This window comes from Macrobrachium nipponense, chromosome 23, assembly GCF_015104395.2.
Source record: "Macrobrachium nipponense isolate FS-2020 chromosome 23, ASM1510439v2, whole genome shotgun sequence".
In the NCBI taxonomy this organism is placed as follows: Eukaryota; Metazoa; Arthropoda; class Malacostraca; order Decapoda; family Palaemonidae; genus Macrobrachium; species Macrobrachium nipponense.
In genome coordinates this window covers 80,766,416-80,791,284 of record NC_061090.1, presented here as the reverse complement: position 1 = coordinate 80,791,284, position 24,869 = coordinate 80,766,416, and the positions used below count along the sequence as shown (strand labels likewise).

At 36.9% G+C, this 24,869-nt stretch overlaps 1 protein-coding gene across 7 annotated transcripts in view; it reads left to right on the top strand.

Annotated features, from left to right (window-relative positions):
* Positions 1 to 24,464, top strand: part of LOC135202024 (protein ELYS-like) — a 241,020-nt gene extending 216,556 nt beyond the window's left edge. For 4 of the 7 annotated variants that reach the window (XM_064231315.1, XM_064231323.1, XM_064231317.1 and 1 more), the window contains 5 exons: positions 1,585 to 1,755; positions 8,667 to 8,846; positions 15,660 to 15,938; positions 16,679 to 16,751; positions 22,372 to 24,464. In XM_064231315.1, coding sequence (XP_064087385.1) covers positions 1,585 to 1,755; positions 8,667 to 8,846; positions 15,660 to 15,938; positions 16,679 to 16,751; positions 22,372 to 22,492 — 824 coding nt within the window. In that variant the 3' untranslated portion in view covers positions 22,493 to 24,464. The remainder of the gene's footprint in view (positions 1 to 1,584; positions 1,756 to 8,666; positions 8,847 to 15,659; positions 15,939 to 16,678; positions 16,752 to 22,371) is intronic. The other 3 variants (XM_064231308.1, XM_064231327.1, XM_064231330.1) reach the window with 3 other exon arrangements.
* Positions 24,465 to 24,869: the final 405 nt, after the last annotated feature.

Genomic DNA, 24,869 nt, shown 5'->3' with positions numbered 1-24,869 from the left:
GTGTACATATGTACAAAAGAAAAAAAAATGCAGAAATTAAAGCTGCTTTTCATAAAGTGCAATCATTTGTAGAAGACACCCCCCGAAAAGGCTCATACAGGAACATTGTGAAAAGTAGGCAGAAGCAATCTTCATTGGATAGTTACGTATGTACATAGCCTCACTCGAAAGGTAAGCTTCCACATTTTACGTACAGTATATTTCTTGTTACCATGTACACTAATATACACTTTATTTAAAGGTTATATTTTGCATTTTTTTTCATTAATTTAGGTATTGAATGGTCCAAATTGTTGTAGTATTTCCTTGTTTATAGGTCAATTTAGCTTTATTATGAAATTTATTGGGTGTTTTTGGAGGGCTTGGAACGGATTAGCCATTTTACATGTAAAATGTGGTCCAAGATACGAAAACCTCATGATACGAAAGGCGCCTCGGAACGGATTAATTTCGTATCTCGAGGTACTACTGTATACACATACATGCACACACACAGTGGACCCCAGATTCGCGTTCTTCGGATTCGTGGACTCGCACATTCGCGGATTTCTTTCGGGAACATTTTCCCACATTATTCACGGAAAATTCGCCTATTCGCGATATTTTTCTAGGAGAAATAACCACAAATTCTTGGTTTTTTAATCAATTCCCTCATAAAATGCACTTTTTGTGATAAAACTATTAAAAAAAAAAAGGTATAAAAATTTTTAGTGTTTTTTTTCTTGAGTATTAACTAAAAAAATTGGAGGTTTTAAGCATTTTTATACGGCTTCCAACTATTCGCGGGTTCTAACTATTCACGGAGGGGTCTGGTATCATCTCCCGCGCTGTCACCAGCCGCCATCTTTTCTTAACCTACAATTCTTTACATCTAACAGCTAGGCCTATACCAGACCGAAGCTAACAGCTCACATTCCCCTATCCGTCCATATGGTGGGTATTGTCTCTACAATGGCTAGAGGGGCTGGGGGAAGGAGGAAAGTGCCCAACATCTTCCTACTCATTCCCGTTCTTGAGGGGCATGTGGTGTCCTGTAGGGGGTCCCTTACTCCAACAATCTCACTCTACTACTCTTAGTGGGGGATAACTGGTATCCCTCCCCCTGCCCAACAAGGATTCCCTTGTATCTTTGGGCCCACACATGTGACTCCAGGCACTCTTCTTTCCCCTTGGCGGGAAAGAGTTCTGATCTTTTGATATATTGTTTGCTGTAATTATAATTTTACAAAGTAAAATCAAATTATTTATTAGACAAAACATGTTCAACTTTAGCATTTACAATTGTGTTTTTATAAAAGAAGCCCCTCAAAGGGGTTGTAAACAGTCATTTTCAACTTCTTATGGAAGGTAAGGGGAATTTTTAAGAATATTTTTTCTTACATTGTGCGCATTTACATGCCTTACTCATTCCATTGATTTGATTTTTTTCTTAATTGGTTGACCTCCTCCCGGCTTGGGGTGTTGCATGATGATTTTTTAGCCCTGGCTCTTGAGGGTTAAAATTCAGGTAATTAATTATTTATAGAAAGATTTGTAATTACTTATAGAAATAAAGGAGTTTTGAATTGTATTTTCTCTTTTCAGATATATCTTCAATAGATTTGACACCTGAAAAAATCCGAAATCGGAGGACTTTAATATCGAAAAAGAGTATAGCTGGTGATCGTTCAATTTTGGTCATTGATGAACCTGATGAGGTTGGGGAAATGGTGCTCACTAGTGAAGTTGACAGCAATAGGAATATGGAGGATGGCAGTAAGTAAAAGAAATTCAGTGTCACTGATCTGTTCAGCTTTGCTTACAGGTATAGGTAGTCCAAATGCATATGATTATTAATAACTTGTGCAGACAAGCAAATGAGCCCCTAAGTGTTTTGCATTTATTAATATTCATATCATTTTCCATGCAATGTTTAGACAAATTACAAACTGCTGATAAAGTGAATGCCATCAACCTTCTTTCTTAAACGATGGGGACAACTGCTGCAGCATGTTAGGGGTATGGGTTGTGGTTACTGGAAGTATCAGTCAATCTTCCCCAAAAGGAGTGGCATTCTGGCAGTGTTATTTTGTTCTTTTGCACTCATTACTGGGTAACACAAACACCAGCCAGATAATCCACACCTTGTTTGGCAAGAAACCTTAATAGTTGTTGACCCTTTTGCTTACTGATGAAAGAGATAAACATTATCCTAATTCCAGTCCTTCACTTATTAATGACAATGTAAAAAAAAAAAAAAATGCACAAACCAGCAGACAAGATGAGGTTCCTTTTCATTGAATGTTCCTGATATTTTTTATATATATGTACGTAACTGGGAAATGAAACAAAATTTAGCATTTTTTGCGCATATCATGTGGGTGACTGGCACTCTACTTACAGAAAACGTGATGCTACTTTGTCATTTATTTGTTCATATTTACCTTGAAATAATTACAGCTTTTTGTATTGCAATAAATAGATAATATATCTGAGTCTGCTATGGATAAACAATGAAAACTTGATTTTAAATATTTTCTGGGGGGAAAAGTGCAAAACTTTCACACATCTTGTAATCTCTTTTCATTATTCAACCTACATAGACATTATTTTGGGAGCTTTTGTATGCTGTTATATTGAATTATTATTTGGCTTCCAAAAAAATGAGGGGTCTACCTCGAAAATTGTCAGAGGTAACACATCTTTGAACAGAGAAAAGTTATAGACTTTTTATGCTTGTGGCTTGAGTCGCTGCAACTTTCCACAGACATAATTGTTTACAAGTCATAAGCAAAAGGGTTAATTAGGATATATTGTGAAAGATATTTTCCAAGCCTTGATTCTGCAAGACCTTTGTAATAAAGTACCAGCTTGGAAATTACAGTATTATGGTTTTATATTCAACTAATTAATATTATTCACAACTTGAAAAAGAGTATACCACTGATGTAGCATTCTTCCTCAAATAGCACTGACCTAAAGGTGTTTCTCCTAGTAAATAGATTACATCTCACTTAAAAGTAAGTAGAATAGATCTCATTTAATAGCGTATGACTCCGTAAAAAAAAAAATGGGTAAACTGAAACATTCAAACTTAATTTCTTTCAAGGATTGGTTTCCAGTATGTATGTAGTACTTGATCATTGTTAGTGGTTAACTGAACAGTCACAGAAATTAGATTTGATTGTAAGTACAGTAATACCTTGGGTTACGAATTTAATCCGTTCCAGAACCTGCTTCGTAACCTAAAAAATTCGTAACCTAAATGGATTTTCCCATAAAAATGTTATAAAAAGCAAATAATGCGTTCCACCCGACCATGAATGACCATTTCAATTCATATTTTTCCATTTATTTTTGTTCACTAAGGTTGAAAATTCGTGTAGGAATTACATAAAATGATAAAATTGAAGAATGAAATTAAATATAAACACTAGATTTAATATGCATGCACAGTAAAACCTGAACTTTACCTTTGGCGAGTGTGGCTGCTGGCTTGACGGAGACGGGAGGAGGGGAAGGGTGAGGAGGAGAGGGTTATGGCTTGGGGGGGAAATCTCCCTCCGTGAACACTTCTGGAAGACTTTCTGGTTCTTTCTCTAGAGAGCACCGTTCACTACAATCACTAATTTTACGCTTACGCGACACTGTGTCGTCTTTCACAATTTTGATAAAATATTTTTCTATGGAGGCTTGCTTTTGCCTGCTCTTTAAAATTTTATAGAAATGACCCACCCCATTATCGATAAACAAATTTGTTGCACGCCCTGACGCAGCCTTATTCGGGTGATTTTTCTCGATAAAACTTTTAACAATTTCCCAGTGTTTCAAAAAATCCTTGATCTCGCTCGAAGGAAGCGACTGTGCAGCGTCTTCCCCCTCCTCCTCAGATGAGATCTCCTCCGTTACCTGTCTCTGTTGCTCCTTGTGTAGCTCCAACAGCTCGTCGGTCGTCAGCTGCTGCCCATGCTCAGTCAGGAGGTCCTCGATGTCGTCCGTGTCAACCTCCAGCCCTAAGGACATGCCCAAGGATACAATCTCGTCTTCAACTGCCCCCTTCTCGACGGTTTCGAACCCCTCAAAATCTCGTTCAGCAACGCAGTCGGGCCACAGTTTCTTCCATGCAGAATTGAGGGTTCTCCTGGTGATTCCCTGCCAGGCTTTGTCAATCAGATTGAGGCAGTTGTAAACAGAGTAGTGATCCTTCCAAAACTCTCTGAGGGTAAGGTTGGTGCCTTCCGTCATCTCAAAGCAGCGCTGGAACATAGCCTTCGTATACAATTTCTTGAAATTGGCGATAACTTGCTGGTCCATGGGCTGGAGTATTGGAGTGGTGTTGGCGGGCAAGAACTTGACTTTAATGAACTTGAATTCGTCCAGTAAGTCCTCTTCAACGGATGGAGGATGGGCAGGAGCATTGTCCATCACAAGTAAGGCTTTGAATGGGAGGTCCTTCTCCCGGAGATACTTCTTCACCTCGGGACCAAAAACCTCGTTCATCCACTCGACGAACAAGATCCTTGTCACCCAAGCCTTTGTATTAGACCGCCACATAACGTGCAACAGCTTCTTCTGCACGTTGTTTTTCTTAAAGGCGCGTGGATTTTCCGAGTGATACACGAGGAGAGGCTTAACCTTGCAATCCCCGCTTGCATTAGCACAAAACAGTAGGGTTAGACGGTCTTTCATGGGCTTGTGACCGGGAAGTGCCTTCTCTTCTGCCGTAATGAACGTCCTCCTGGGCATCCTCTTCCAGAATAACCCTGTCTCGTCGCAATTGAAGACTTGTTGGGGGAGGTATTTCTCGGAATCCACGAGCCTTTTAAACTCTTTTACGTAAGCCTCTGCCGCCTTCGTATCTGAGCTTGCAGCCTCACCATGGCGAACAACACTGTGGATGCCAGTCCTTCTCTTAAAATTCTCGAACCAGCCACGGCTCGCCTTAAAACTGTCTTTTTCACTGTCTGCTGATGTGCCTGGCTCATTTTTACTCAAATCTTCGTAGATCTTACGAGCCTTTTCGCAATGATGCTCTCACTTATGGAATCTCCTGCCAGCTGCTTCTCGTTTATCCAAACCATGAGCAAATTTTCTACATCGTCGAGAATATAAGGCCGTTGTTTCGTCAATACTGTGACACCTTTTGATGCTTTACTGGCTTTAATTTCTTCCTTTTTCTTCAAAATAGTGCAGATCGTTGATTGCGACCGCTTGAAGAATGCTGCAATGTCTTTCACGCGCTCGCCTTTATCATGCATTTGGATAATTTCCTTCTTCATTTCGACTGTAATCATCTCCTTCTTTCTTATGGTTTCCTTCTTGCTGCTTGCCTTCGTCATCTTGGGAGCCATTGTCTTTAGTATTTGGGTAATAGTAATGTATAAGCACTATCACGGAAACACAACACGTGCACAAATCACTAAACAAATTTGAGAGCGTATCACGGACAGATGCGTTCAATCTTAACACCAGCGAGATAGTGAAAGAGTTATGGTTTAAAACGGGTCAAGGGATGCGTGGGAGGAAGTCACGTGACCCTCGTTAAGTTTTGGCCGAAAAAAATGCGTTCGCCAGCGAGATAGTGAAAGAGTTATGGTTTAAAACGGGTCAAGGGATGCGTGGGAGGAAGTCACGTGACCCTCGTTAAGTTTTGGCCGAAAAAAATGCGTTCGCAGATCCCACGCTCGTCCGATGTAAACAAAGCAGGCGGCCTCCCATGATAGAAATTCGCGCATTCGTATTCCAAGTGAAATTCGTATTCCAGAATGAGGGCGTCACTTCGTAAGTTAAAAAATTTGTATACTAATCGGTTCGTAACCCAAAGTATTACTGTATTGTTTTTCACCTCATGTTTCTTGGGATTAAGTCCGGTGTGCTTATTTATCATTTACCTAAAGGCGGCATCAGAGGCCAGTTTGAAAACAAATTTAATTTGGCCATCTGTTGGGAATGAAGAATGCTGATGGATGTAGGAAGTTTGCATTTACTCAAAACTCACTCATTTTCTGTAATAGATGTTTATGTATTAAAAAGTTAGTGTATTCCATCTTTTGCTAGCACATGAGAAATGAAACATTAGCTATGCCCTATATTTATTTATTTATTTATTTTTAGCCGAAGCTGTTTCCTAGCTACTTTTAAATCTTTTTCCTTAAAACAACAGGGCAATACTTTGTGCTATGTAACAGAGGCTCGTCCTCCTGTTGTTATGTCACTCACTCTTGACCTTGGTAGATGGGGTGAGGGCTGGGACATATCCCACTCTTTGCTGTTGTAGGAAGGCTAGGGTCTTGTTGTGGTTTTGACTATTGAGGTTTCATTTCCAAGGTTGGTTGAATAGTCCATGAAGACATCATTGGCATATTTTCTTGAGTTGACTAGAAGATAGCAGCTCAGGAAATAAGGAATCTTGTGAATCTTCCCTTTTCATGGCAATCTCTGCTTTTACACAGGCAGTCCCCGGTTATCAGTGGACTCTGTTATCAGCAATTTATTGCGCTTGAACGGGCCGACTTCGCCGATAACAGGTCATAAGTGCCATTATGGCACCGTAAATCACTAAGTTTCGATTAGTGGTGGTTTTTGCTTATCAGTACCCCCATGGGAACAGAGCTCCTGCTGATAACCGGGGTCTGCCTGTATTTGCTGGATGGAAGTAGAAACCAGATTCAATGATGGAGCTGTTCCTCAAAGAGAGCCAGCTCTCATGAGGCTCGTTTCAGTGTTAGTGAAAGGATGGTAACTCTTCTACGAAGGATGGTGTTAGCCCAGAAATTCAAGGTTTGATGAGCTGTGAAGGTAAAATTGCTGTAACCAGTAATTTTCTGGCCTTCTGCAAAGAGTGGGAAGGAAGATCTTTGTTTACATTCCAATGCCAGCATGCAAAAAGAACAAAAGTTAAATAAAAACACTGAAAATCACATAAAAAGTGCACAAGAGGTCCACTGCATAAAACGAGTATGGAAAAGGGAGAGATTAAATGAAGCAAAAAAAAAATAAAAACTATAAATGCATATACTATAAACCACACAAAGCAAGAGAGCACATGAGTGAAACCAGACATGATTGCAACCAAAAGGACAAGGGAAGGTTGGGTGAAGGGGCTATCCTTGCCCCACCTTTGTGGGCTGGTCCAGTTCATGTGTTAAAAGGCACTCCACATATGAAAGGTGATGGATTTGGATGCCTAGAAAACATACAAATTACTTTTGAAAACAGGTTTTGATGAAGGAAACCCCCATTTTTGGTAGCTTGATTGATGCCTTAAAGGAGTTAATCTTATGGTCTCCCCCAGGGCCCCAATGTCAGACCAGGCAATATGAAAGAACTTTCTCATGACTAGTGTTTGCCAGAATGGTGCCTTTTGAGTGACAGTGATACAAGTATAAAAGGACAGATTGATGCACCAGGCTGTGTCTAAGTCAGTCTCTCGTCCTCGGAGACATCTGGCTCCTCCTCCTCCCCCTGCCAAGCAACAGTCACAAAGGTCATCGCTTAGTAGGCCGTCAAGGAGTTCGGTTTCAGCAGGGCCTCCCCATTTGTCTCAGCCTAGGTCAGAGGACCACCGTCCCTTTCGCACCCATTCCTTCAAGCCGAGAAGGGGCCCCAGGGGCAGAGGTAAAGGGGGTCATCGGTAAGTTAGGCAGAGAAGTGGGTGGTAGATATCCTTCAGGTGGGGTATATACTGCCATTCAATTTCTCTCCCTCTCTTTTGGACAAGCTGCTGCTCAGGAGGGTGTATCCTCCAGATTCTCTGAAGTTCTTGGCTCTCAGGGAGGAAGTGCAGAAGATGCTGGACAAGGATGCGATAGAGGAAGTGGTGCGTCCGTCTCTGGGGTTTTACAGTTGCATCTTGGTGCCCAAGGCGTCGGGAGGTTGGAGACCTGCGATCGACTTATCCACCTCGAATCACTTCATCAGGAAGACCAAGGTTCAAGATGGAGAGCCCGCGTTTAGTGCGGGCAGCTATGAGGGAAGGCGACTTCATGCTGTAGATAGTCTTTTAAAACTAAGTCATAAGTTTAACACATAGGGGGAAACTCCTAGTTACTGTTATCATATTGTAATTAAAACTAAGTCATAAGTTGAACACATGGGGGAAAGTGCTAGTTACTGTTATCATTTTGTAACTAAGGAAGGCATAGCCAAGTAGCCTAATCCAAAATCCCACCGTGATGGATCCACTGGCCAGCAGGTTTTAACAAGTATTCCTGACCAAAACATTTTATGGAAGAAACTTTTTACAAGAGGTGTACTCTAGGTACATAGGTTTCCTCAGCAAATAACCTTAACATTTTATTTACATGGAGTGAGTTGAAGGCATCTTTGCCAGTGTGTCTGCTGTTGCCATATAGGTTTGAGGAGGGTGAAGGAAAACCATGTAATTGTTGTAGGCAAGGGGAAAAAAACTCCCCTCTTGTGACCATTTACACTGTCACTGTGTCAGTAAAGGGAATATTCTGGCCAAGCCAGCTATAAGAGAATCCTTTGATACTGGCTGGTCCATCCGTATTATGGAGCCTTTGTGGGGACCATGAGACTTCCTTTAGGATGAACAGCTGCTGTGCTATAGAAAATGTGGTATTTTTACTAAATTTTAATTCAACTGAGAAATACAGCATTTATACCATGTAGTTTTTTGCTTTCCAAATTTTTTTTCCTCAAGATTTTCTTTATCGTTTTTGCAGAAGTGGTAGCAGTAGAGAGCCCTGAGATTGCTTTAAACCAGATAGATGGAGAAGAAAAAGTGAAACGTCGCCGAACTTCGGTATTGAAAAAGTCTTTGACCTCCCAGGCTAGGAAATCTATAGGGACAAGGCATTCGGTCAGTGCACTGGAGTTGAACAAAGAGAAATCAGCAAGCCAAGGTAAGTAATACGAGGATGCACTTAAAATTCCTGTACTTAGTTGGGCTGTGATTGCTCTTTATATCTTATTAAAACTATGATTTAATTTTAACATAATGAGCTTGCATTTAAATTTTGAGACCAATTGAAATTTGTGGCTCCTATCATTATTGGGTACACCAGGATTTTTTAAGTTTTTCAGTTAACTAATTGAATCATAATTATTATAAGTGTCATGATAACTGAAGGTAATCAAGATAATCAAGGCCCAACATGGCAGGTGAAAAGTTTGTGGGTTTTAGGTTCCTGGTTCCCTTGTGACATGTTGTGATGTGGCTTTTAACTTTTTCTGGAGTGCATGATGAATGGGGTTTGATTGTATGCTGTTATTTTTTTTTATATAGTGTAGTGAACTGGATGAGTATTACAGTGGAAATTTGTTGCTTGGCTTTACTTGATTTTGTTTGCTTGTGTGGGGACACTAGTAAACTAGGAGTCAGTGACCAGCTCTTGTAGTTATTTTCTAAAATCTTAATATTTTTTTATGAATCTGTGAATGTATGCTAGAAGTTACAGTACATGCCAAAGTTTACAAATTGTGCATTTTATTATTTTAGTGGTGTCACAAAGCATGTTAAGTTGAGGATGTGTAACTGGTATCTTAATGTAATTAAATCTGCACAAGAATTAAAAGGGAAAATAATTCATGTGGGGTGTGCAGATTCCCGTTACTTATTTATGCATAAGTACTTTTACTGTTATTGCAGTGGCCATACAAGGCTTTAAGTAGTAAATGGGAGTTCCGATATCGGAGCAACAACCTTAGTACTGTATATATCCACGTATAAGACAACCTTTAAATCCTAAAATTCACCCATTAAAATTGGGGTTTGTCTTATACTACAATTCTAAAAATCAACCTAACCACCAATATACATAAAGATTCACTTTATGAAATAAACTGATAATAAAGGTAATAAAACCATCTTTACCTTATATTTTATTGGCATATCTTCATAACAAATAGCCTATTTGAGGAGTAATTCTAAATCAGTGAAACAAACTTTTATCTATGTGATCCCAGCTGAGGAAATGTAAACATCGAGTTATGGTTGCGTTCACAGCAACCTTTATGTTTCGGTAACCTTTTAGAAATTTCAATGTTAGTGTAATTACAGTAGTAATAATATTTGGGATAACGTAATATTAATTTTTCATTAAAAGTTTCTCATACATATCACAAGGTTGATCACATATGCCACCACGTTAGGGATATCAGTCTGGTTCTGGGAAGTCAACTTCGGCTTCATCGTCGATATCATACAAATCATCTTTGGTATTTTCCTCAGCATTTTTTAAATGATTTCACGTCACTATTTTCACGTTCCCCCTTGCAAATTATATTAAGACTGTAAACAAAACAAGAAGGCAAATGGAGCATCATCACTCCGTTCACATTTGTAATATAATAATATGAATACAGTAAAAACAAGTATTATTAAAATTATCATTTTTCTCAAATGCAGCTATTATTTTTTACTTTTGCAAGTGGATATATATCAGTGTAACAACCTAACTGGGGCAATATCTCTCCGCTGACGTCATTTACCGTGACTATCAAGCGTTTAATAATTAAGGAGGTCCGTTAAAATTGTTAAGTTGTTAAACCCTGCCGATTCTCAGTGGTGGCTTCCATAAATAAGAATAAATACATTTTTGTTCTTCCCTCATGCAGTGGCGATCTCAAGAAAGAATACTAGTAAATTAAGGCTGCAGGGTATATCCGAGGCTGAATAAAATAAACAACGGCCAGGCGGAAGTGATGTTCGGAACTGTAGAAATCGCACTTCATGCTTATACAATGAAGTACTATGTGCATGTTTTCAACCAAACTTTGTTAATTTACGAAAAAAGGTATCTCCGAATTATATCTCTTCTAACAAATAATGGCAATGAAAATATTGATAATACGTACTTACATCAGCAGAGATTTTGAGAATGTAAACAATATCAGACGCAAATGATGTACATGATGTTTATATTCTATAATACAGTAACTATGAAAATAGTTGTACTGTAATTGGGTACAACAAGCAAAATAACCTTTATTTAAGTCATTATTATTGTAAATATAGTTGTACTGTTTAATTTTTGCAAATCACTTTTCTCAAAAAAAAAAAATCAGTTTTGTAATTCAGATATGAGGTAAACTCATGAAAATTTGCCATGATTTTTTACCTCGTCCTATCTGAAGGTTGTCTTATACATGGAGTTTTATGGTGAATACTCTTATCACAAATTATCATTTTTATTTTTTTCAGTTTTGTAACCAGCTGCTTATTAACTTTTATCTGTTCATAATTGTTTGCTGGAGTATGTGATTTATAACAATGATAATTAAGACCCTAAATAGTTTTTTGTAGAGTTCTTTCAATATTTAATGTATTTCCTGATTTTTCATAAACCATTGCTATATTGTGAATGTGTTGATCATATGTGGAAATGTGTTGATCATATGTGGAAATGCACGATGTATATTGAAAAGTTAAGTGGTGACCATTATATATCAGACTTCTCAAGAAATAGATTATTTATAAAATTTCTTGAAATGGAATATTAAGTCTCGCGAAGTTTGAAACATCCAAATTCCAAAACAATAATTCCCATAAGGAATAATGTAAATCCAATTAATGCGTCCCAGACACCCAATAATATATATTTATGAAAAAAGACATACATTTTATAGAGAATAAACACAGTTTTACATAAAGAAAACAATGACTAATGAAATTAATAAATAAACATTTAATATTTCTTACCTTTATGGAAGACTTGTTAGTTTATGGAAGAAGATGGAGAGGGGGGAGATGTTATTATTTGGAAGGGGAATTCTCTCCAGAAGGACTTTAGGTTTCAAGTACCTATCTGGGGTTGTTATTATTTATTTATTTATTTTTTTACTGGCACTATCTCAGATTACTTCCCCTCTATTTTTTTTTTTTTTTTTTTTTTTTTTTTTTTTTTTTTTTTTTTTTTTTTTTTTTTTTTACTGGCAATATGACCAGTTTGAGTGTCACTGGACCACAGTTGCACAACAAAACTGTCCACAGACATTTGTTTCTGATGTCTCTGAAATTTGCTTAAAATGAAACAAGGCATTATCATTAAACATGTAAGAGATATGGATTACATCATCTTTGTTGGGATGGTAATTCACAAAATTTTTTACCTGCACTTTGGAAACGTCCTTAATCACTGAAGTAGGCATATTTATGCCTGTTTGCTTTTTAAATTGTTCAAACCAGCCTCTGCTGGCCTTAAATTCACTAACAGCAGCCCTTGTTATAGGCATTTTCTTACTGAGATCGGTATGCAACATCTTGCCTTTTCACAAATTATCTCCTGTAACACACTATCTCCCACTAACTTTTTTGTTGATCCAAACCAATAACTTCTCAGGATCCTCAGTTAGTTGCGATCTCTGTTACGTTAATGATGTTATCCCTTTTGCAACATTGGCTGCCTTGATTTCTTTGTTCTTTGCTAGATTGTTGATGTGGACTTGCTGTACATCCTAGCAAGATCAGCCACATATGCTACCTTCATACTTTTCTACGAGTTCTTTCTTGAATTGTATAGTTTTTCTTCCCCCCCCTTTTTTTTTTTTTTTTACAGAAGGGCTGGCACTTAGAACTTTTTTTGGCCCCATGATGCCTTATTTATCAGTTACAAAAAAAAAAAAACACACACAGGCAGAATAGGTCATGAGAGAACATGGGGTGCTTGGTATTGGCCTAGTCACGAGGTGGGGGTTGGAAGGATTATTTCTGGGTGTACAAATTCCTAGGAAACATGCAAAACATGAGGAAAAATTGTCAGAAAATGTTGACTAAAACTGAATTTTTCGAAAACCAGGGCATTCGAAATTCGAGGTTTGACTAGAGGTAAATTAAACCAGGTAGTGTTAATGATAGGTCTTTGTGTATTTTGTTGGTGAAATGCTTTGGGAGAATTATGCAGCACATAGTAGGCAGAGATAAAATTCTTTGCAACATTTATTCAGTTAGTTGCATTAATTTTACCGTTTACATATCCATATATCCATTCTCTTCAAGTCACCCAGCTTAGATGTCAACCATTTTGCCTTGTCCAAATTTTCATTTGCTTTCAAGCCAGTACTATCAGAATCCATAAATGGGGCACTATGATCTTGTCAAACTGTAATGACAGTCACCACTTGTTTTGTGCACTGTGGCGTCAGTTTCTTTACAAGATCCCTGTGGCCTCGGGTATGTTGCTCTCTGATTTCTCCTTTTCATGTGCTATTCCCATTTTCTCATCTCACCTGGGTGTCCATCTGTATGTTGATGCAGTTTTTTTACCTCTATGGGAAGAAATTCCTTAGGCCAGACCTATGTTAGTCTAGATACGTATACTATGACTGATTGGTCTCGTGGCTAGTAAGCAAGTGGAAAGATTGCAATGGAATACAGGCAGTCCCTGGGTTACTACGGGTTCGGCTTACGACATTCTGAGGTTAAGGTGCTTTTCAATTCATCAGAAATTATTTCCAGGGTTAAGACGCCTACAACGCTCATCTGGCAGAAGAAATATGACTCCAAAAATGCAAAATAATCAATATTTGAAGGTTTTTTAATGAAAAATGCAATAAGAATGCAGTTTACATAGTTTTTAATGCACCCAAAGCATTAAAAGTAAGATTTTCTTAGGATTTTTGACGATTTTCCGGCTTACGATGATTTCGGCTTACAACGCTTCTCAAGAACGGAACCCCCGTCGTAACCTGGGGACTGCGTGTACTACAATAGTGGAACAGGGAGTCCCTGGTGGACTCAGTTAATGGCGATCGTGTTTTATTGAGTGTCTAGCGCCATAAAGTTGGTGATGATTTATGGTGCCATTACCAAGTGTTAGTTATCAGTGCCTTGTGTCATGGCATTATATCATACCTAAGAGAGGCACCATTAACCCCTTCTTTACCGGGTGGGTAAGCAGAACGTAAACATTGCGTTCGCTGCCGAACTGAATCTCTCGGTAGTGACTCCAGTTTGGAGGGGTGCCGATCGTAAAAATATTTGCCAAAAATACACTAATCAAGACAGGCTAATGAAATTATCGGGTATTATTAGCACTATAAGAATGCATATTCTCTGTTAGTTTTATCATCCTACAGGGAAAATAAATGATTTATGAAAAAAAATGTGAAACCCAGTGTCCCTTGTACAAGGGACACTGGTGGTCGGTGAGAAAACTACAGTCTTGAATAGAAATTTGGTCTTACAGAATGTTGGTATATCCACCTGGAACATGCACATAAAGTATTATCAAAATAGAACAGTAAATAAGCACGTAATAACAAAAAAAAAGAGCAAAAACTAAAGCGAAAGCCCCGCCAATAAATATGGAAATCGCAAATTTTATAGTATATCTTTCAAAAATTGGTCGATGTCATTTTCTACGTTTTCTAAGATTAGTTTCATCACAGAAAACAACTTTAGGGGCATCAGGGGTATCTGAAATAATTTTTCAAGTTTCTTGTCCTCAGAAAAAATTGTTTTTTTGCTTTTTCTCTGGTTTGGTTTTTTATATATAAAGTTACTATTAGGCTTTATTTTTACCTTCATTTATCTGGTGTTCATATCTTTTATTTGTAAAATGTAATAAGTGAATAAATAAATAAATACAGTAAATGATGATGCAACTGGTTTTATACTTGGGTAGAAGTTATTACATGTTTACGCTTTCTGGTTTTGTGATTTTTTGTTGAGACGCAGTTCATCTGTCACTTACACACTACTATAAGCAGTAATAATATTTTTTTTGGTTCATCATACGTCTGGCATCGTGTCATACTGTTTATTTTGCTCCAAACTCTTCAAACCGAAATTACAGAATGATTGGAAGTCCCTATCTGAAAAGAGGAGTTTTGGTGGTACTAGCGTACCACCTTTATGCACCCGGGGCGGTGTAGTAGACTTGAATGGTGGTACCCACCTACCTCCAAACAAACTTTCGGTAATGAAGAGGTTAACTGGATGTCGGTCGGTGTCTTGTGTGCTGTAAATCGCTGAGTTTTGGTTAATGAAGGTTTTTGCTTTACGAGCACCCCGCCAAGAACGTTCAGAACCCCTGTCAATAACCGGGGACTGCTTGGAATTAACTATAGAAATAGGGTACTTTAACCAGTATATATAAAGTTCACTGTAAAAAGGAGAGAAAAAGTAAGGGTAGAAATTGTATCTCGAAGGTATCTCTGGATATTTGAGTGGTACATGTCTTTAAAATATATAAGTTTTACAAAATTAATGGATGTTATGCCAGTCCATCAAGATGTGGTCTTCTACCTAATGGAAATAATATTCAGTGCCAGTGGCATTACCGATTACATTTTTAGGCAGTTAGGAGCAAATAGTTCTAGTTCTTAGGGTGCATACAGAACTGTTTTTTGTTAAAAAAAATTTGATGTCTGTGACAGTACACTTTACTAGAAGTACAAGGATTAAGATTTTGCTCTCTCTCCCCTAAGTCTAACAATTTAGTGTTAATCATTGTTTTAAAATGGTGTGCGTGTGTGTGTGTGTTTCTGGTGTAAATGTCAATTGGTAAGTTTGTAATTGGATTGTTTGATTGTCGAATGTTAATTTTTGTTGTAACTTAATTGTGTGAATAGATTACTCATATTCATCATGAAAATGTGGGAATGATAAATTATGAGGAAGGATTACTATTAACCATTAAAGGTTAGAATTTATATTAACCCCTAAAGTTAAGATACACTTTCATTGGTGACTAATAATGGAGCATCATTGCCAGCAGAAGATAGTGAGATGGAAGCCTTTAAGGTAAAGCAGCCTCACAGATCTGTTCGAAGGACAACAAGAGGTTCTGAGACATCTGTTTTAGAAATAGATTCTGGAAGTCAGGTAGTAAATATTGATATAAATGAAAATAAGAAGTCAAACAAAGAAACAGAAAAAATAACTGAAATGAGCACAAATTCAGAGAAGAAAGTTGAAAATGAAGAGGTCACTTCCAAACCACAATTTACTTTTGCTGAACCAAAGCCTGTCATCTCCACAAGACAATCGAGAGGTAAGTACTGTGATCAGTCAGCAGCATTTGTGTGTACCTTACCAGTTAACATTAATTTTGGCTTTTTATCCTGTTGTCTTCCCTTTTAACTACATGCTTAGTTATTAACAGAGTTTGTTACCAGAAATTTGTGATGTCATGTCATGTTACCTTATATTGTTTAGGTCAAGAGGGCACTTCATTGTTTTGTGTACTTCAGGAACATTTTTGCTGGTATTTTCAAATAATTTTTTTTCTATAGGAAGTTTTATTCTTCATTTTGTAACTCTTCCCTAAAAATCCATTTGTTTTGGACTTTGGGGAAGGGATTGATATATTTTCAGCTCATTTTAGAAAAGGATCAAAGGATACAGTAGTATGTAATATAATAGAATGCTTGCTTATACAGTTTGAGTCATTTTTATGTTTTGCTTACTTGAATTACAGTAGCCCACAATTTGTAGTGTGGTTGGACTTGATATAACAGTCAAGTGTTTTTTAGATTTCGCTTTTAGCAATGGAATTGATCGCTCAGCAGAATGATAAAAGCATTAAGTATTTTTTTTCTCATTGTACTCTTGATGTTTTTCATGCTTCTTAGTAGCTTTCATATTTGTTTCTGTAGACTGCTGTGTATATATAATTATTTTATTTTTTGCCATGTAATTATTTTTATCCAGTTTTTTTATGTTAGCATTTGCTAATTTTTTTCTTTTTGTAATGATTTTTGTGTGCTTAAAAGTTCAACTTCTGCCTTTCAGCCCTTCAGAGTTTAATGGGAGAAGCTGTTGAATTTCTCTTTTCACCTCCACAGCCTCAAGGAAGGATTGTCAAGTATGTTGAAGATGCTTAATATATATCCCAAAGTGTTACTTCTATAAACAATAGCAGAGCACCAGAGGGTTCTGTCCTAGAGTTTGGTTAATTTGCCCAGATTAAAATCTTAAATAAGTTGGGTTTGTGGTTGACTTAAGTAAATAATTTTTGTCTTATATGTACCGGAACGAATGAGCAGTTGTGTTTTAGGGTGCAGGTTATTAGAGAAGTTTTGTTTGATTATTTTTATAAAAGTAAAGTAACTTTTTTCTGATTTGTGGCCTTACAAACCATTTTGGACTCTCTAATCCTGTTTGGAAATCTAAAGTGTGTTGTGAGTAGGTGAACTGGAAATTTTGAGGTCCTTGGGTATGAGGTAGATTTTCAGTCTTTTTGTATTTTAGTTTGATATGAATATCATTCAGTTGTATGGAGTTTTCTTCTGACCCTGTCAGCTGTATTGTAAATTTTATCATAATGTATCATTCATGGTTAGTATAAAAAAAATTTATGATTGTGAACTAGCCTGTAATTTAGTAGAGTTCCTGGTAAACCTTGCATTTCAAATCCAGCTCTTTTAAGTTAATTACCATTTCAAGACTGGAGGAGGTGGCACCTAATGATTGTTACTGTCAGTGATTTTTTTCTTAAATTGTGAATTTTTATTGGGCACCATTGTCTTGGTGTTAAATGGCTTTAAGTTGCCAGATTTTCAGAAATGATCATGATTTCATACGAGTATTATTTTGTGATGAGACTACTTTTTATCAGAATGTGATATTTTCCTTAAGTTTGTGCCTTAATTGCTGTGTAGCCATTTTTTATTATAATTTTATTATGGTGTAGTATATTTTGCAACTTGTCTGAAATTTTCTTATTTGCTCAACAGTGAAAATTGATGCTAAGTTAGATTTGATAGCTAGTTTGGAATATTTTTACTCATTTGTTCTTACAGGGATATAAACCTCTGCTTTGATAAATGGGGTTATTCAGGCTGTGTACTGACCAAAAAACAAAAGATTATTGCAAGTAGACTTGTGGTATCTACCCTGACCTCTGTTGGCCTTCCTCACCCCATTGTGTTTCCAGCTGCAGTCATGGTTACATGTGGGCTGACTGTTTTATGTGGTTCCTCTGTGCTCTTCTTTTTTTCTTCTGTTGTGATTTGTGTTGAGCCATTCCTCAATTATGTATTAGCCTGTGGGTAATCGTGACCATTACTGTGAATGTGTAGTGGAGCTTAGTGAAAATCTAGTGAGTTTTCAGTACCACATGTGCTAGCCCCCTTTGTGTTTTGTGATGGTGACCATGTAGGTAACCCAACTTTTTGCTGTTGTGCAGGTAAGGGGAAGAAACATGCCTCCGCCTTCCATTACCCTTTAGTCTGCCCATCCTTCAGTATGTGTAGGGGAGGTAGTGGGAACAACTTCATCAACAATTACCATCACAGACATGTCTGTTCATTTGGAAGCATTTTTGGAAAAGTTTCGAGTACCAACATGGCAGACCACAGGAGAGCCAATATTGCCATTGGACTGTCTTGGATGAAGAAACTTAAGTATTGCTTTTCCCATTATTTGTATTTATCTTAACAGATGCCAAAACCCACGTCATTGAGGTAGTTGTATTGAAATTCAGCTAGAATTTTCCTCAACATGAATAAATACTTTGGTTTGTGCCAAGAACATAACAGCTAAATGTTCATCTGCAGCAGTGTCATTCTTTGATGTTTGGTCTGCAAGGCTTAGTCACTTGCAAGTTCCTACCTACCTTAGATTAAGAGGAGACTTCAGTGGGGGATCCCTCCTGCTTTTCCTACAGGTATGCACTCAGATGTTGCAATGTTCCAAGCAATGAGAAGCTATGGTGCAAACCTCCTTGCTGTGTGTCCAGTTAACCCTTAAACGCCGAGCCGCTATTTACCAAAGCGTCTCTCGTATGCCGGCGGCGTTCAGGAGTTAGCGCTGAAGTGGAAGTTTTTTTTTTTTTTTTTTTATTATTATTATTATTATTATTATTATTATTATTATTATTATTATTATTATTATTATTATCACAGCACACTTAGTTTTTAAGATTAAGAGTTCATTTGTGGCTCCTTTTTTTGTCATTGCCTGAAGTTTAGTATGCAACCATCAGAAATGAAAAAAATATTGTCATATATAAATATTGGAATATATGACAGCGCAAAAAAATTTCATATATAATTGTATACAAATCGCGCTGTGAGCAAAACCGTTAAAGCTAATGAGTTAATTTTTTGTTGTATTGTACACTAAATTGCGATGATTTTGGTACATAACAAAGTGTTAAATGGTCAAAGCAACACAGAGAAAATATTATCACAAAATGATGCATGAATTCGTAACGTGCGGACGTAAAAGAAAGTTTTTTCAAAGATTCACCATAAATCAAAATATTGTGCTAGAGACTTCCCGTTTGTTGCAAAATGAAGGTAAATGATTGAATATTACTAGACGGTAAGTGTTTTACCTTACAATTGCAGTTTTTTACCATTTCGTTAGAGTTATATTTGACTGAAGGTCAAATTTTTTCTATTTATCGTGATTTATATGAAAATATTTCAAAACTGATAAAAGCTACAACCATGAGTTATTTTTTGTTGTATTCTACATGAAATTGCGCTTTTTCATATGTAAAACTTTATGTAACGGCTAATATAAAATGGTGCAAAATTACGACAAACTGACAAAAGAATTTATGAGATTTTCGGCAGTTACCGCGCGCAGAGGGAAGGAAAAGTTTTTTTCAAAAATTCACCATAAATCGAAATATTGTGCTAGTTTTCCAATTTGTTGAAAAATGAAGGTAAATGATTGAATATTACTAGAATGTAAGAGGTTTAGCTTACAATTGTGTTTTTCGACCATTTCGGTCGAGTCAAAGTTGACCAAAGGTTGAAATTTTGGCACTTATCGTGATTTATATGAAAATATTTCAAAAACTGTTAAAAGCTACAACCATGGATTGTTGTTTGTTGTATTCTACATGAAATAGCACACATTTCCATATATAAAACTTTATGTAACAGCTAATATAAAAGGGTGCAAACATTACGACAAGCTGACGAAAGAATTTCCGAGATTTTCGGCATTTACCGCGCGGACATAAGGAAAAAGTATTTTTCAAAAATTCACCATAAATCGTCATTGTCCCTACATAAGGTGGCAGGAGACTTGTAGTCGTAGGTGTTGATGGACTTGTTCAGTATGGTCTAAAACGTCAAGCTTCCACTCTTCTGATATAGTGCCATACCTGAGGGCAGTGTAAGTAGGATATAGGTAGTTCTCTTGCAAGTGTTCAGACTGAGAGGGATTGGTTTGTCTGCATCATTGGAGCTACCAGCATTCAAAAGGAGTTTCAAGCAGTCAGGCCCCCTGAAAAGGGGTTGTAACTAGAACCCTCATAAGTTTGAGAAGGTTCCCCTTCCCCCTCTCAACCCCTAAGAAGGTGTAGCAGGCAAGGAATTAGTGAGGGAGATGGTGTCCCTCCTGGCCTGAGCGTCAACTGAGAAGGTAGGGGAACCCCACACCTGGTTCTACAGAGTATCCCACTCACAGGATTGGATTTACATCCTTCAGTTTGTGCCAGTTCTTGGCCAAGATACAGACTCCTACAGAGGTGTGGGTAGTTTCTTTGTCCCATCCCTGCCAGAGTTCATTGAGGGAGTGATGAGGGGAGGATTTTGTAACTCAGGAATTGTGAGGCACTGCCTGAAGTGGAAGGAGGCCTAATGACCTCCATGCAGGAGGTTGCTCCAAACAAGGTTATCAAGTATTAGGAAATGCAAAAAACCCCTACCTCCTCCTGGCAGAGTAAGGTCATGAAAGGGGTATGCAATTCCTCACAGAAGGGGACACCTTTTTAAGGTAAGGTAAAAGCCCACAAGACTCAAAGGTTAGGCCTGACGATCAACTATTGGTAGAACCACTCCCCTCTTCAGCAGATGAAGGTAGGAGTATACAAGTGGCAGTACACATTTGTGTCCATTGGCCTTGGGCACTTGGCTGTCAGGCCCTTTGACATGACCCCAGGCCTAGTGGTAGTGGTCCAGCAAATGGCATGGAAGGGTTGTAGGGTTCATGACATTGATCTCTGCCCACGATTGGTGGCACCACATACTCTGAAGGTGTAGCAGTTGGAAGAGAAGCGGTAGATGTCCCAATAAGCCTAGTCAGATTTGATCTCCACAAAATAATTGGAAGAGCCAGGGTAATACCACCATTAAGTTGTTACTTGACCTAAAAAGTATAAACATGGTAGGAGTAGAGCTTGTTCCTAGGAATGGGAGCTACAGTGTTTCTTGAGGGAGATGTGTTGTCAGAGTAGGCCATCAGCCCAGGAGAGTAGAATTCTAGAGATAAATAACAAGGGAGTCAAGAGGTAATCAGGTTACACTGGTTGCATCCAGTAGTAGGTAGATTGCCCTCCCACCAATGGAGTGAGGCTCCATATATGAAAAGCAGTTTGTATCCCTATAGGAATCTACCTGGTGGACAGTGCTTTTGGGATTAGGCTGGACTCTACCATGGCTGAGGTCGTCTGACACAGAGGTCAGAGTTGATGCCCCAGGCCTATCTGTGATAGTAGTTTTATTTTTAAGGTGGTACTCAGTCAATTCATGTGATGTACTGGATAGCTCCATTTATGAAAAGCTACAGTTTGTATAGCTAGGAAACATACAAATTACTTTGAAATTTGGTATTTTATGCACATAATGAGGTTATCTAAAAGGAAGAAAAAGTTTAAAATAACCCTCAATTTTAATAATGAATCAAGATTAGCTTCGTTCATCAAGGTGTTGCGTTTAAACTACTGGGATATCCATTTCAATTTACTTAAAGCAGAAAGCACCTATCCATTCTCAGCCTTAAAGGTTTTGAGTATTGAAGCAAATTTTTAGCATTTGCATATGGTTGACTGTAGATTTTTGTTAGCATTATTAGTTGAAGGTTTTTCATCCATTTTGAGATGAACTATAAATATGCCATGATAACAGTGAAGCAGTAATTGACAGAAACTGAAAGGTATCCCCCCCATTAAGTCTAAGTTGAAGTGGAAAGAAATTAAGAACATTGCAGCTAGGGATCTAAGGAATGCTGCACAAAAATGTTTTTCAGTCAAAAGCCCATGTTGGTTAAATCTCCAGAGAAGCAAATAATATAGGGTTATTTTTCATTTAGGTTCAATAAATGGGTGAACCTGAAAATCCTGTATTGGAATATTTACTTGTACACACAAGGGACATTTATTCCTTTAATTTACAGTTCTAGTGTAGTTTTTGTGCAGTATATTGCAAATATGATAATTATTTTCTTGGTTATAGTGATAATTTTGCTTTGGTTTTCTGTATCATTACTTGTACTACTTAATTTTATGTGTATTTTACATTTTGTAAATTTTTTTTTTTTTACTTAACATTTAGTATTTTTATCCCCTTCTTTCAAATTGAACAACAAATTTGAAAGAACAATTATTTCTGATGTTTAATGTTACAGGAATAATATTTTGTAAATACGTAAGTAAATTGTGGCGATTCTGTTTCACATTATAGCTGTATAGCCATATTTGAAGAAGTTTAAAAGAGTGCATATTGATCATTATTGGCATCTTGCAGGACCCACGCAAAAATTGAGAAACCCAGTTCTTCCTCTGAATCGGAGAAGGCCAGGTCGTCCTCGGAGTCAGAAAAGGAAATTGAAACCCCTGTGAAGCGTTCATCAAGGAGAAGGAAATAAGAAGTTGTGTAGGTCTGTTAATGGACTTGAATGGTCATAGTTATAATGGTGTATATTGTTTTTAGGTTTAAAATACTTTATAAAGGTCCTCCATTAAATAGAATATTGTAAATCTTGTGAAGAGGCAGAATTCTTTTGTTGTAAAATATGAGTGGAAATTGTAATGCTCTATTTGTGATAAAAAATGTTTAAAGTTTTGCGATAAAAATGTTAAAAGTTTGGGAGTTTCTAAATTTCTTAGCTGGAGAGAGATTATTCCATGGCCCTAAGCTTCATGTTGAAGTTATGAAAATCATATCAACAAATTAAGTTTCTAAATTTCCTAACTGGAGAAAGATTATTCCATGGACCCTATGCTTCAGGTTGAAGTTATGAAAATCAGATTCATTTGTTTTTAAGTATTTGCAAATATTATAGTACTTAATAGGTGATTATCCAAAGATTATTATTTACTTTTGCCCCAATTTTTCAGTAGGAGGTGGCCAAAGTTGTTAAGTGCAAGCTACAGGTAATAACTACATTTTTATTTGACACATGAAAATACTTATCCAATAATTGATGCTCAGTTTAATTTGTTAGCATTTTTTTGTAATATTCTGTATCAAATGGTTAAAACTTTAGTCAGGAAAGTGCATAGTCATGAATATATAAGCAATATTAACAGTATCACAGAAATTTTTCTGGAAATGCCTTATTTTGCAGCACTGACAACCAAATTTGCAGCAGGGACTTGTCAAGATTTTGCAGTTTAGAGCTGATCGGTATCTGGCAAATTTTCAAATGTTGCTCAGTTAGTAATTTGGTATTTTTGCTCAAAAGTGGTTAAAATCTGGCGTCCAAAGCTTTTTTCCTCCTGTTTGACAGCTAGATCAGGAAACTACTGTTGCTGAGAAAGTGTAGTTTATGTCTTTAAAGTTGGTTATAGTGTGGCTTGCTTCTCAACTAGGGAAAAGTATTCTACTTCTGCGGCAAATTAATTTATGTAATTGGAAATAAAATACAATCACAACTTTGCATTTGTAGTTAGTTTTGCAGCTGATTGCATATTTTTTATTTAATTCCATGAAGTTTTTGTTAGGTTTAATTAGCAGCTTTTAAGTTGGTTTTAAGAACACTGTGATATCTTGTGAATAAAAAAACTAAAAATCAGCTAGCTTGTTGATTCTAAAAATAAAATTCAGCTATTTGTTGATTTTACAGTTATAGCTTCTACAGTTATCTTTATTTTCATATTCATTGTTTGTTAGATGATTATATAATAATTGTCAGTTGGCATTTTCAAGTTTATAGTGTTTTTGGTAGGGTCCCTTTGAAGACTAATCCCAAAGCTTTTCGTTTTAAAAGAGAAGACTAATCTCAAAGCTTTTCACTTGAGAGCATTAAGAGTATTTTAGAATGTCTCTTTCCAATTGTTAAGTATGCACAACTACTTCCTCTAGTCCATTTTTGGGGTATGTACATTTTGTTAATGGTATTATTTTACGTCAAATGTTGTAAATATGTGTACTGACATTTAAGTGTGTGTTCCTTTATAGTATGTGGCTTTGGCTTACTGTGTAAATTAGTTGAAAACATGGATTGGAAGGACTAAAATTAATTAGGCCCTTGCCAGATTTTTTTTTATTTGCCAAGGAAAAATACCAATGAGTCATTTCTATGATCCTGTGAAAGAAAGAAAATATTGACATGAAAATTTAAATGTACTTCATAATACCAAGGCTTGGTGGGATAAGAATGTGCTTGTAATTCTATGTGTAAATTTACTAGTCTTATATGACATCGTTATTGGTGAACTGGAGTTTTCCTTGAATATGCAAGGATGTACTGTATAGTATTGCAACTGCTAAAGACTTCTTTTGTACATTTGCAAATTGATAATATTGTTTTCAAGATACCCACTTATCACTAGATTAGTTGTGTACACTAAAATTTTGTATGTGACTTTTTTAATAAATGTAAAGTTTAAAAATAAGCAGTAATTAATTTTAAAACAATTTTCTTACCTTGTATCTTGTGTTTTTCCAGTATCCAGGCTGTAAGGTTTCCACTTCAAATTTTCCTTTTACAGTGTAAGTTGTGATCATTCCACACTGTCTGCCTTCAATCCCATCTGGTTGAGGCCTTCATTCATTTACTTAACCATCATTTAATGAGCTTTACTCCAGGGTGGTTGTCATCTTGCTACTTAACCAATTGCTCCTCACCCCTTTTTCATCTTGTATTAAAAACCCAAGAAAAAAAAATGATTTCAGACTTTAAAATGTTCCATTCGCAAGATACCACCAAACTACCCCAGACATTTAAAAGAAAATTAAATGGTTGGTCGAGTCCACCACTTGAAATTAGCTTGGAAGTTGTCTGGTTAAAACAGGACATC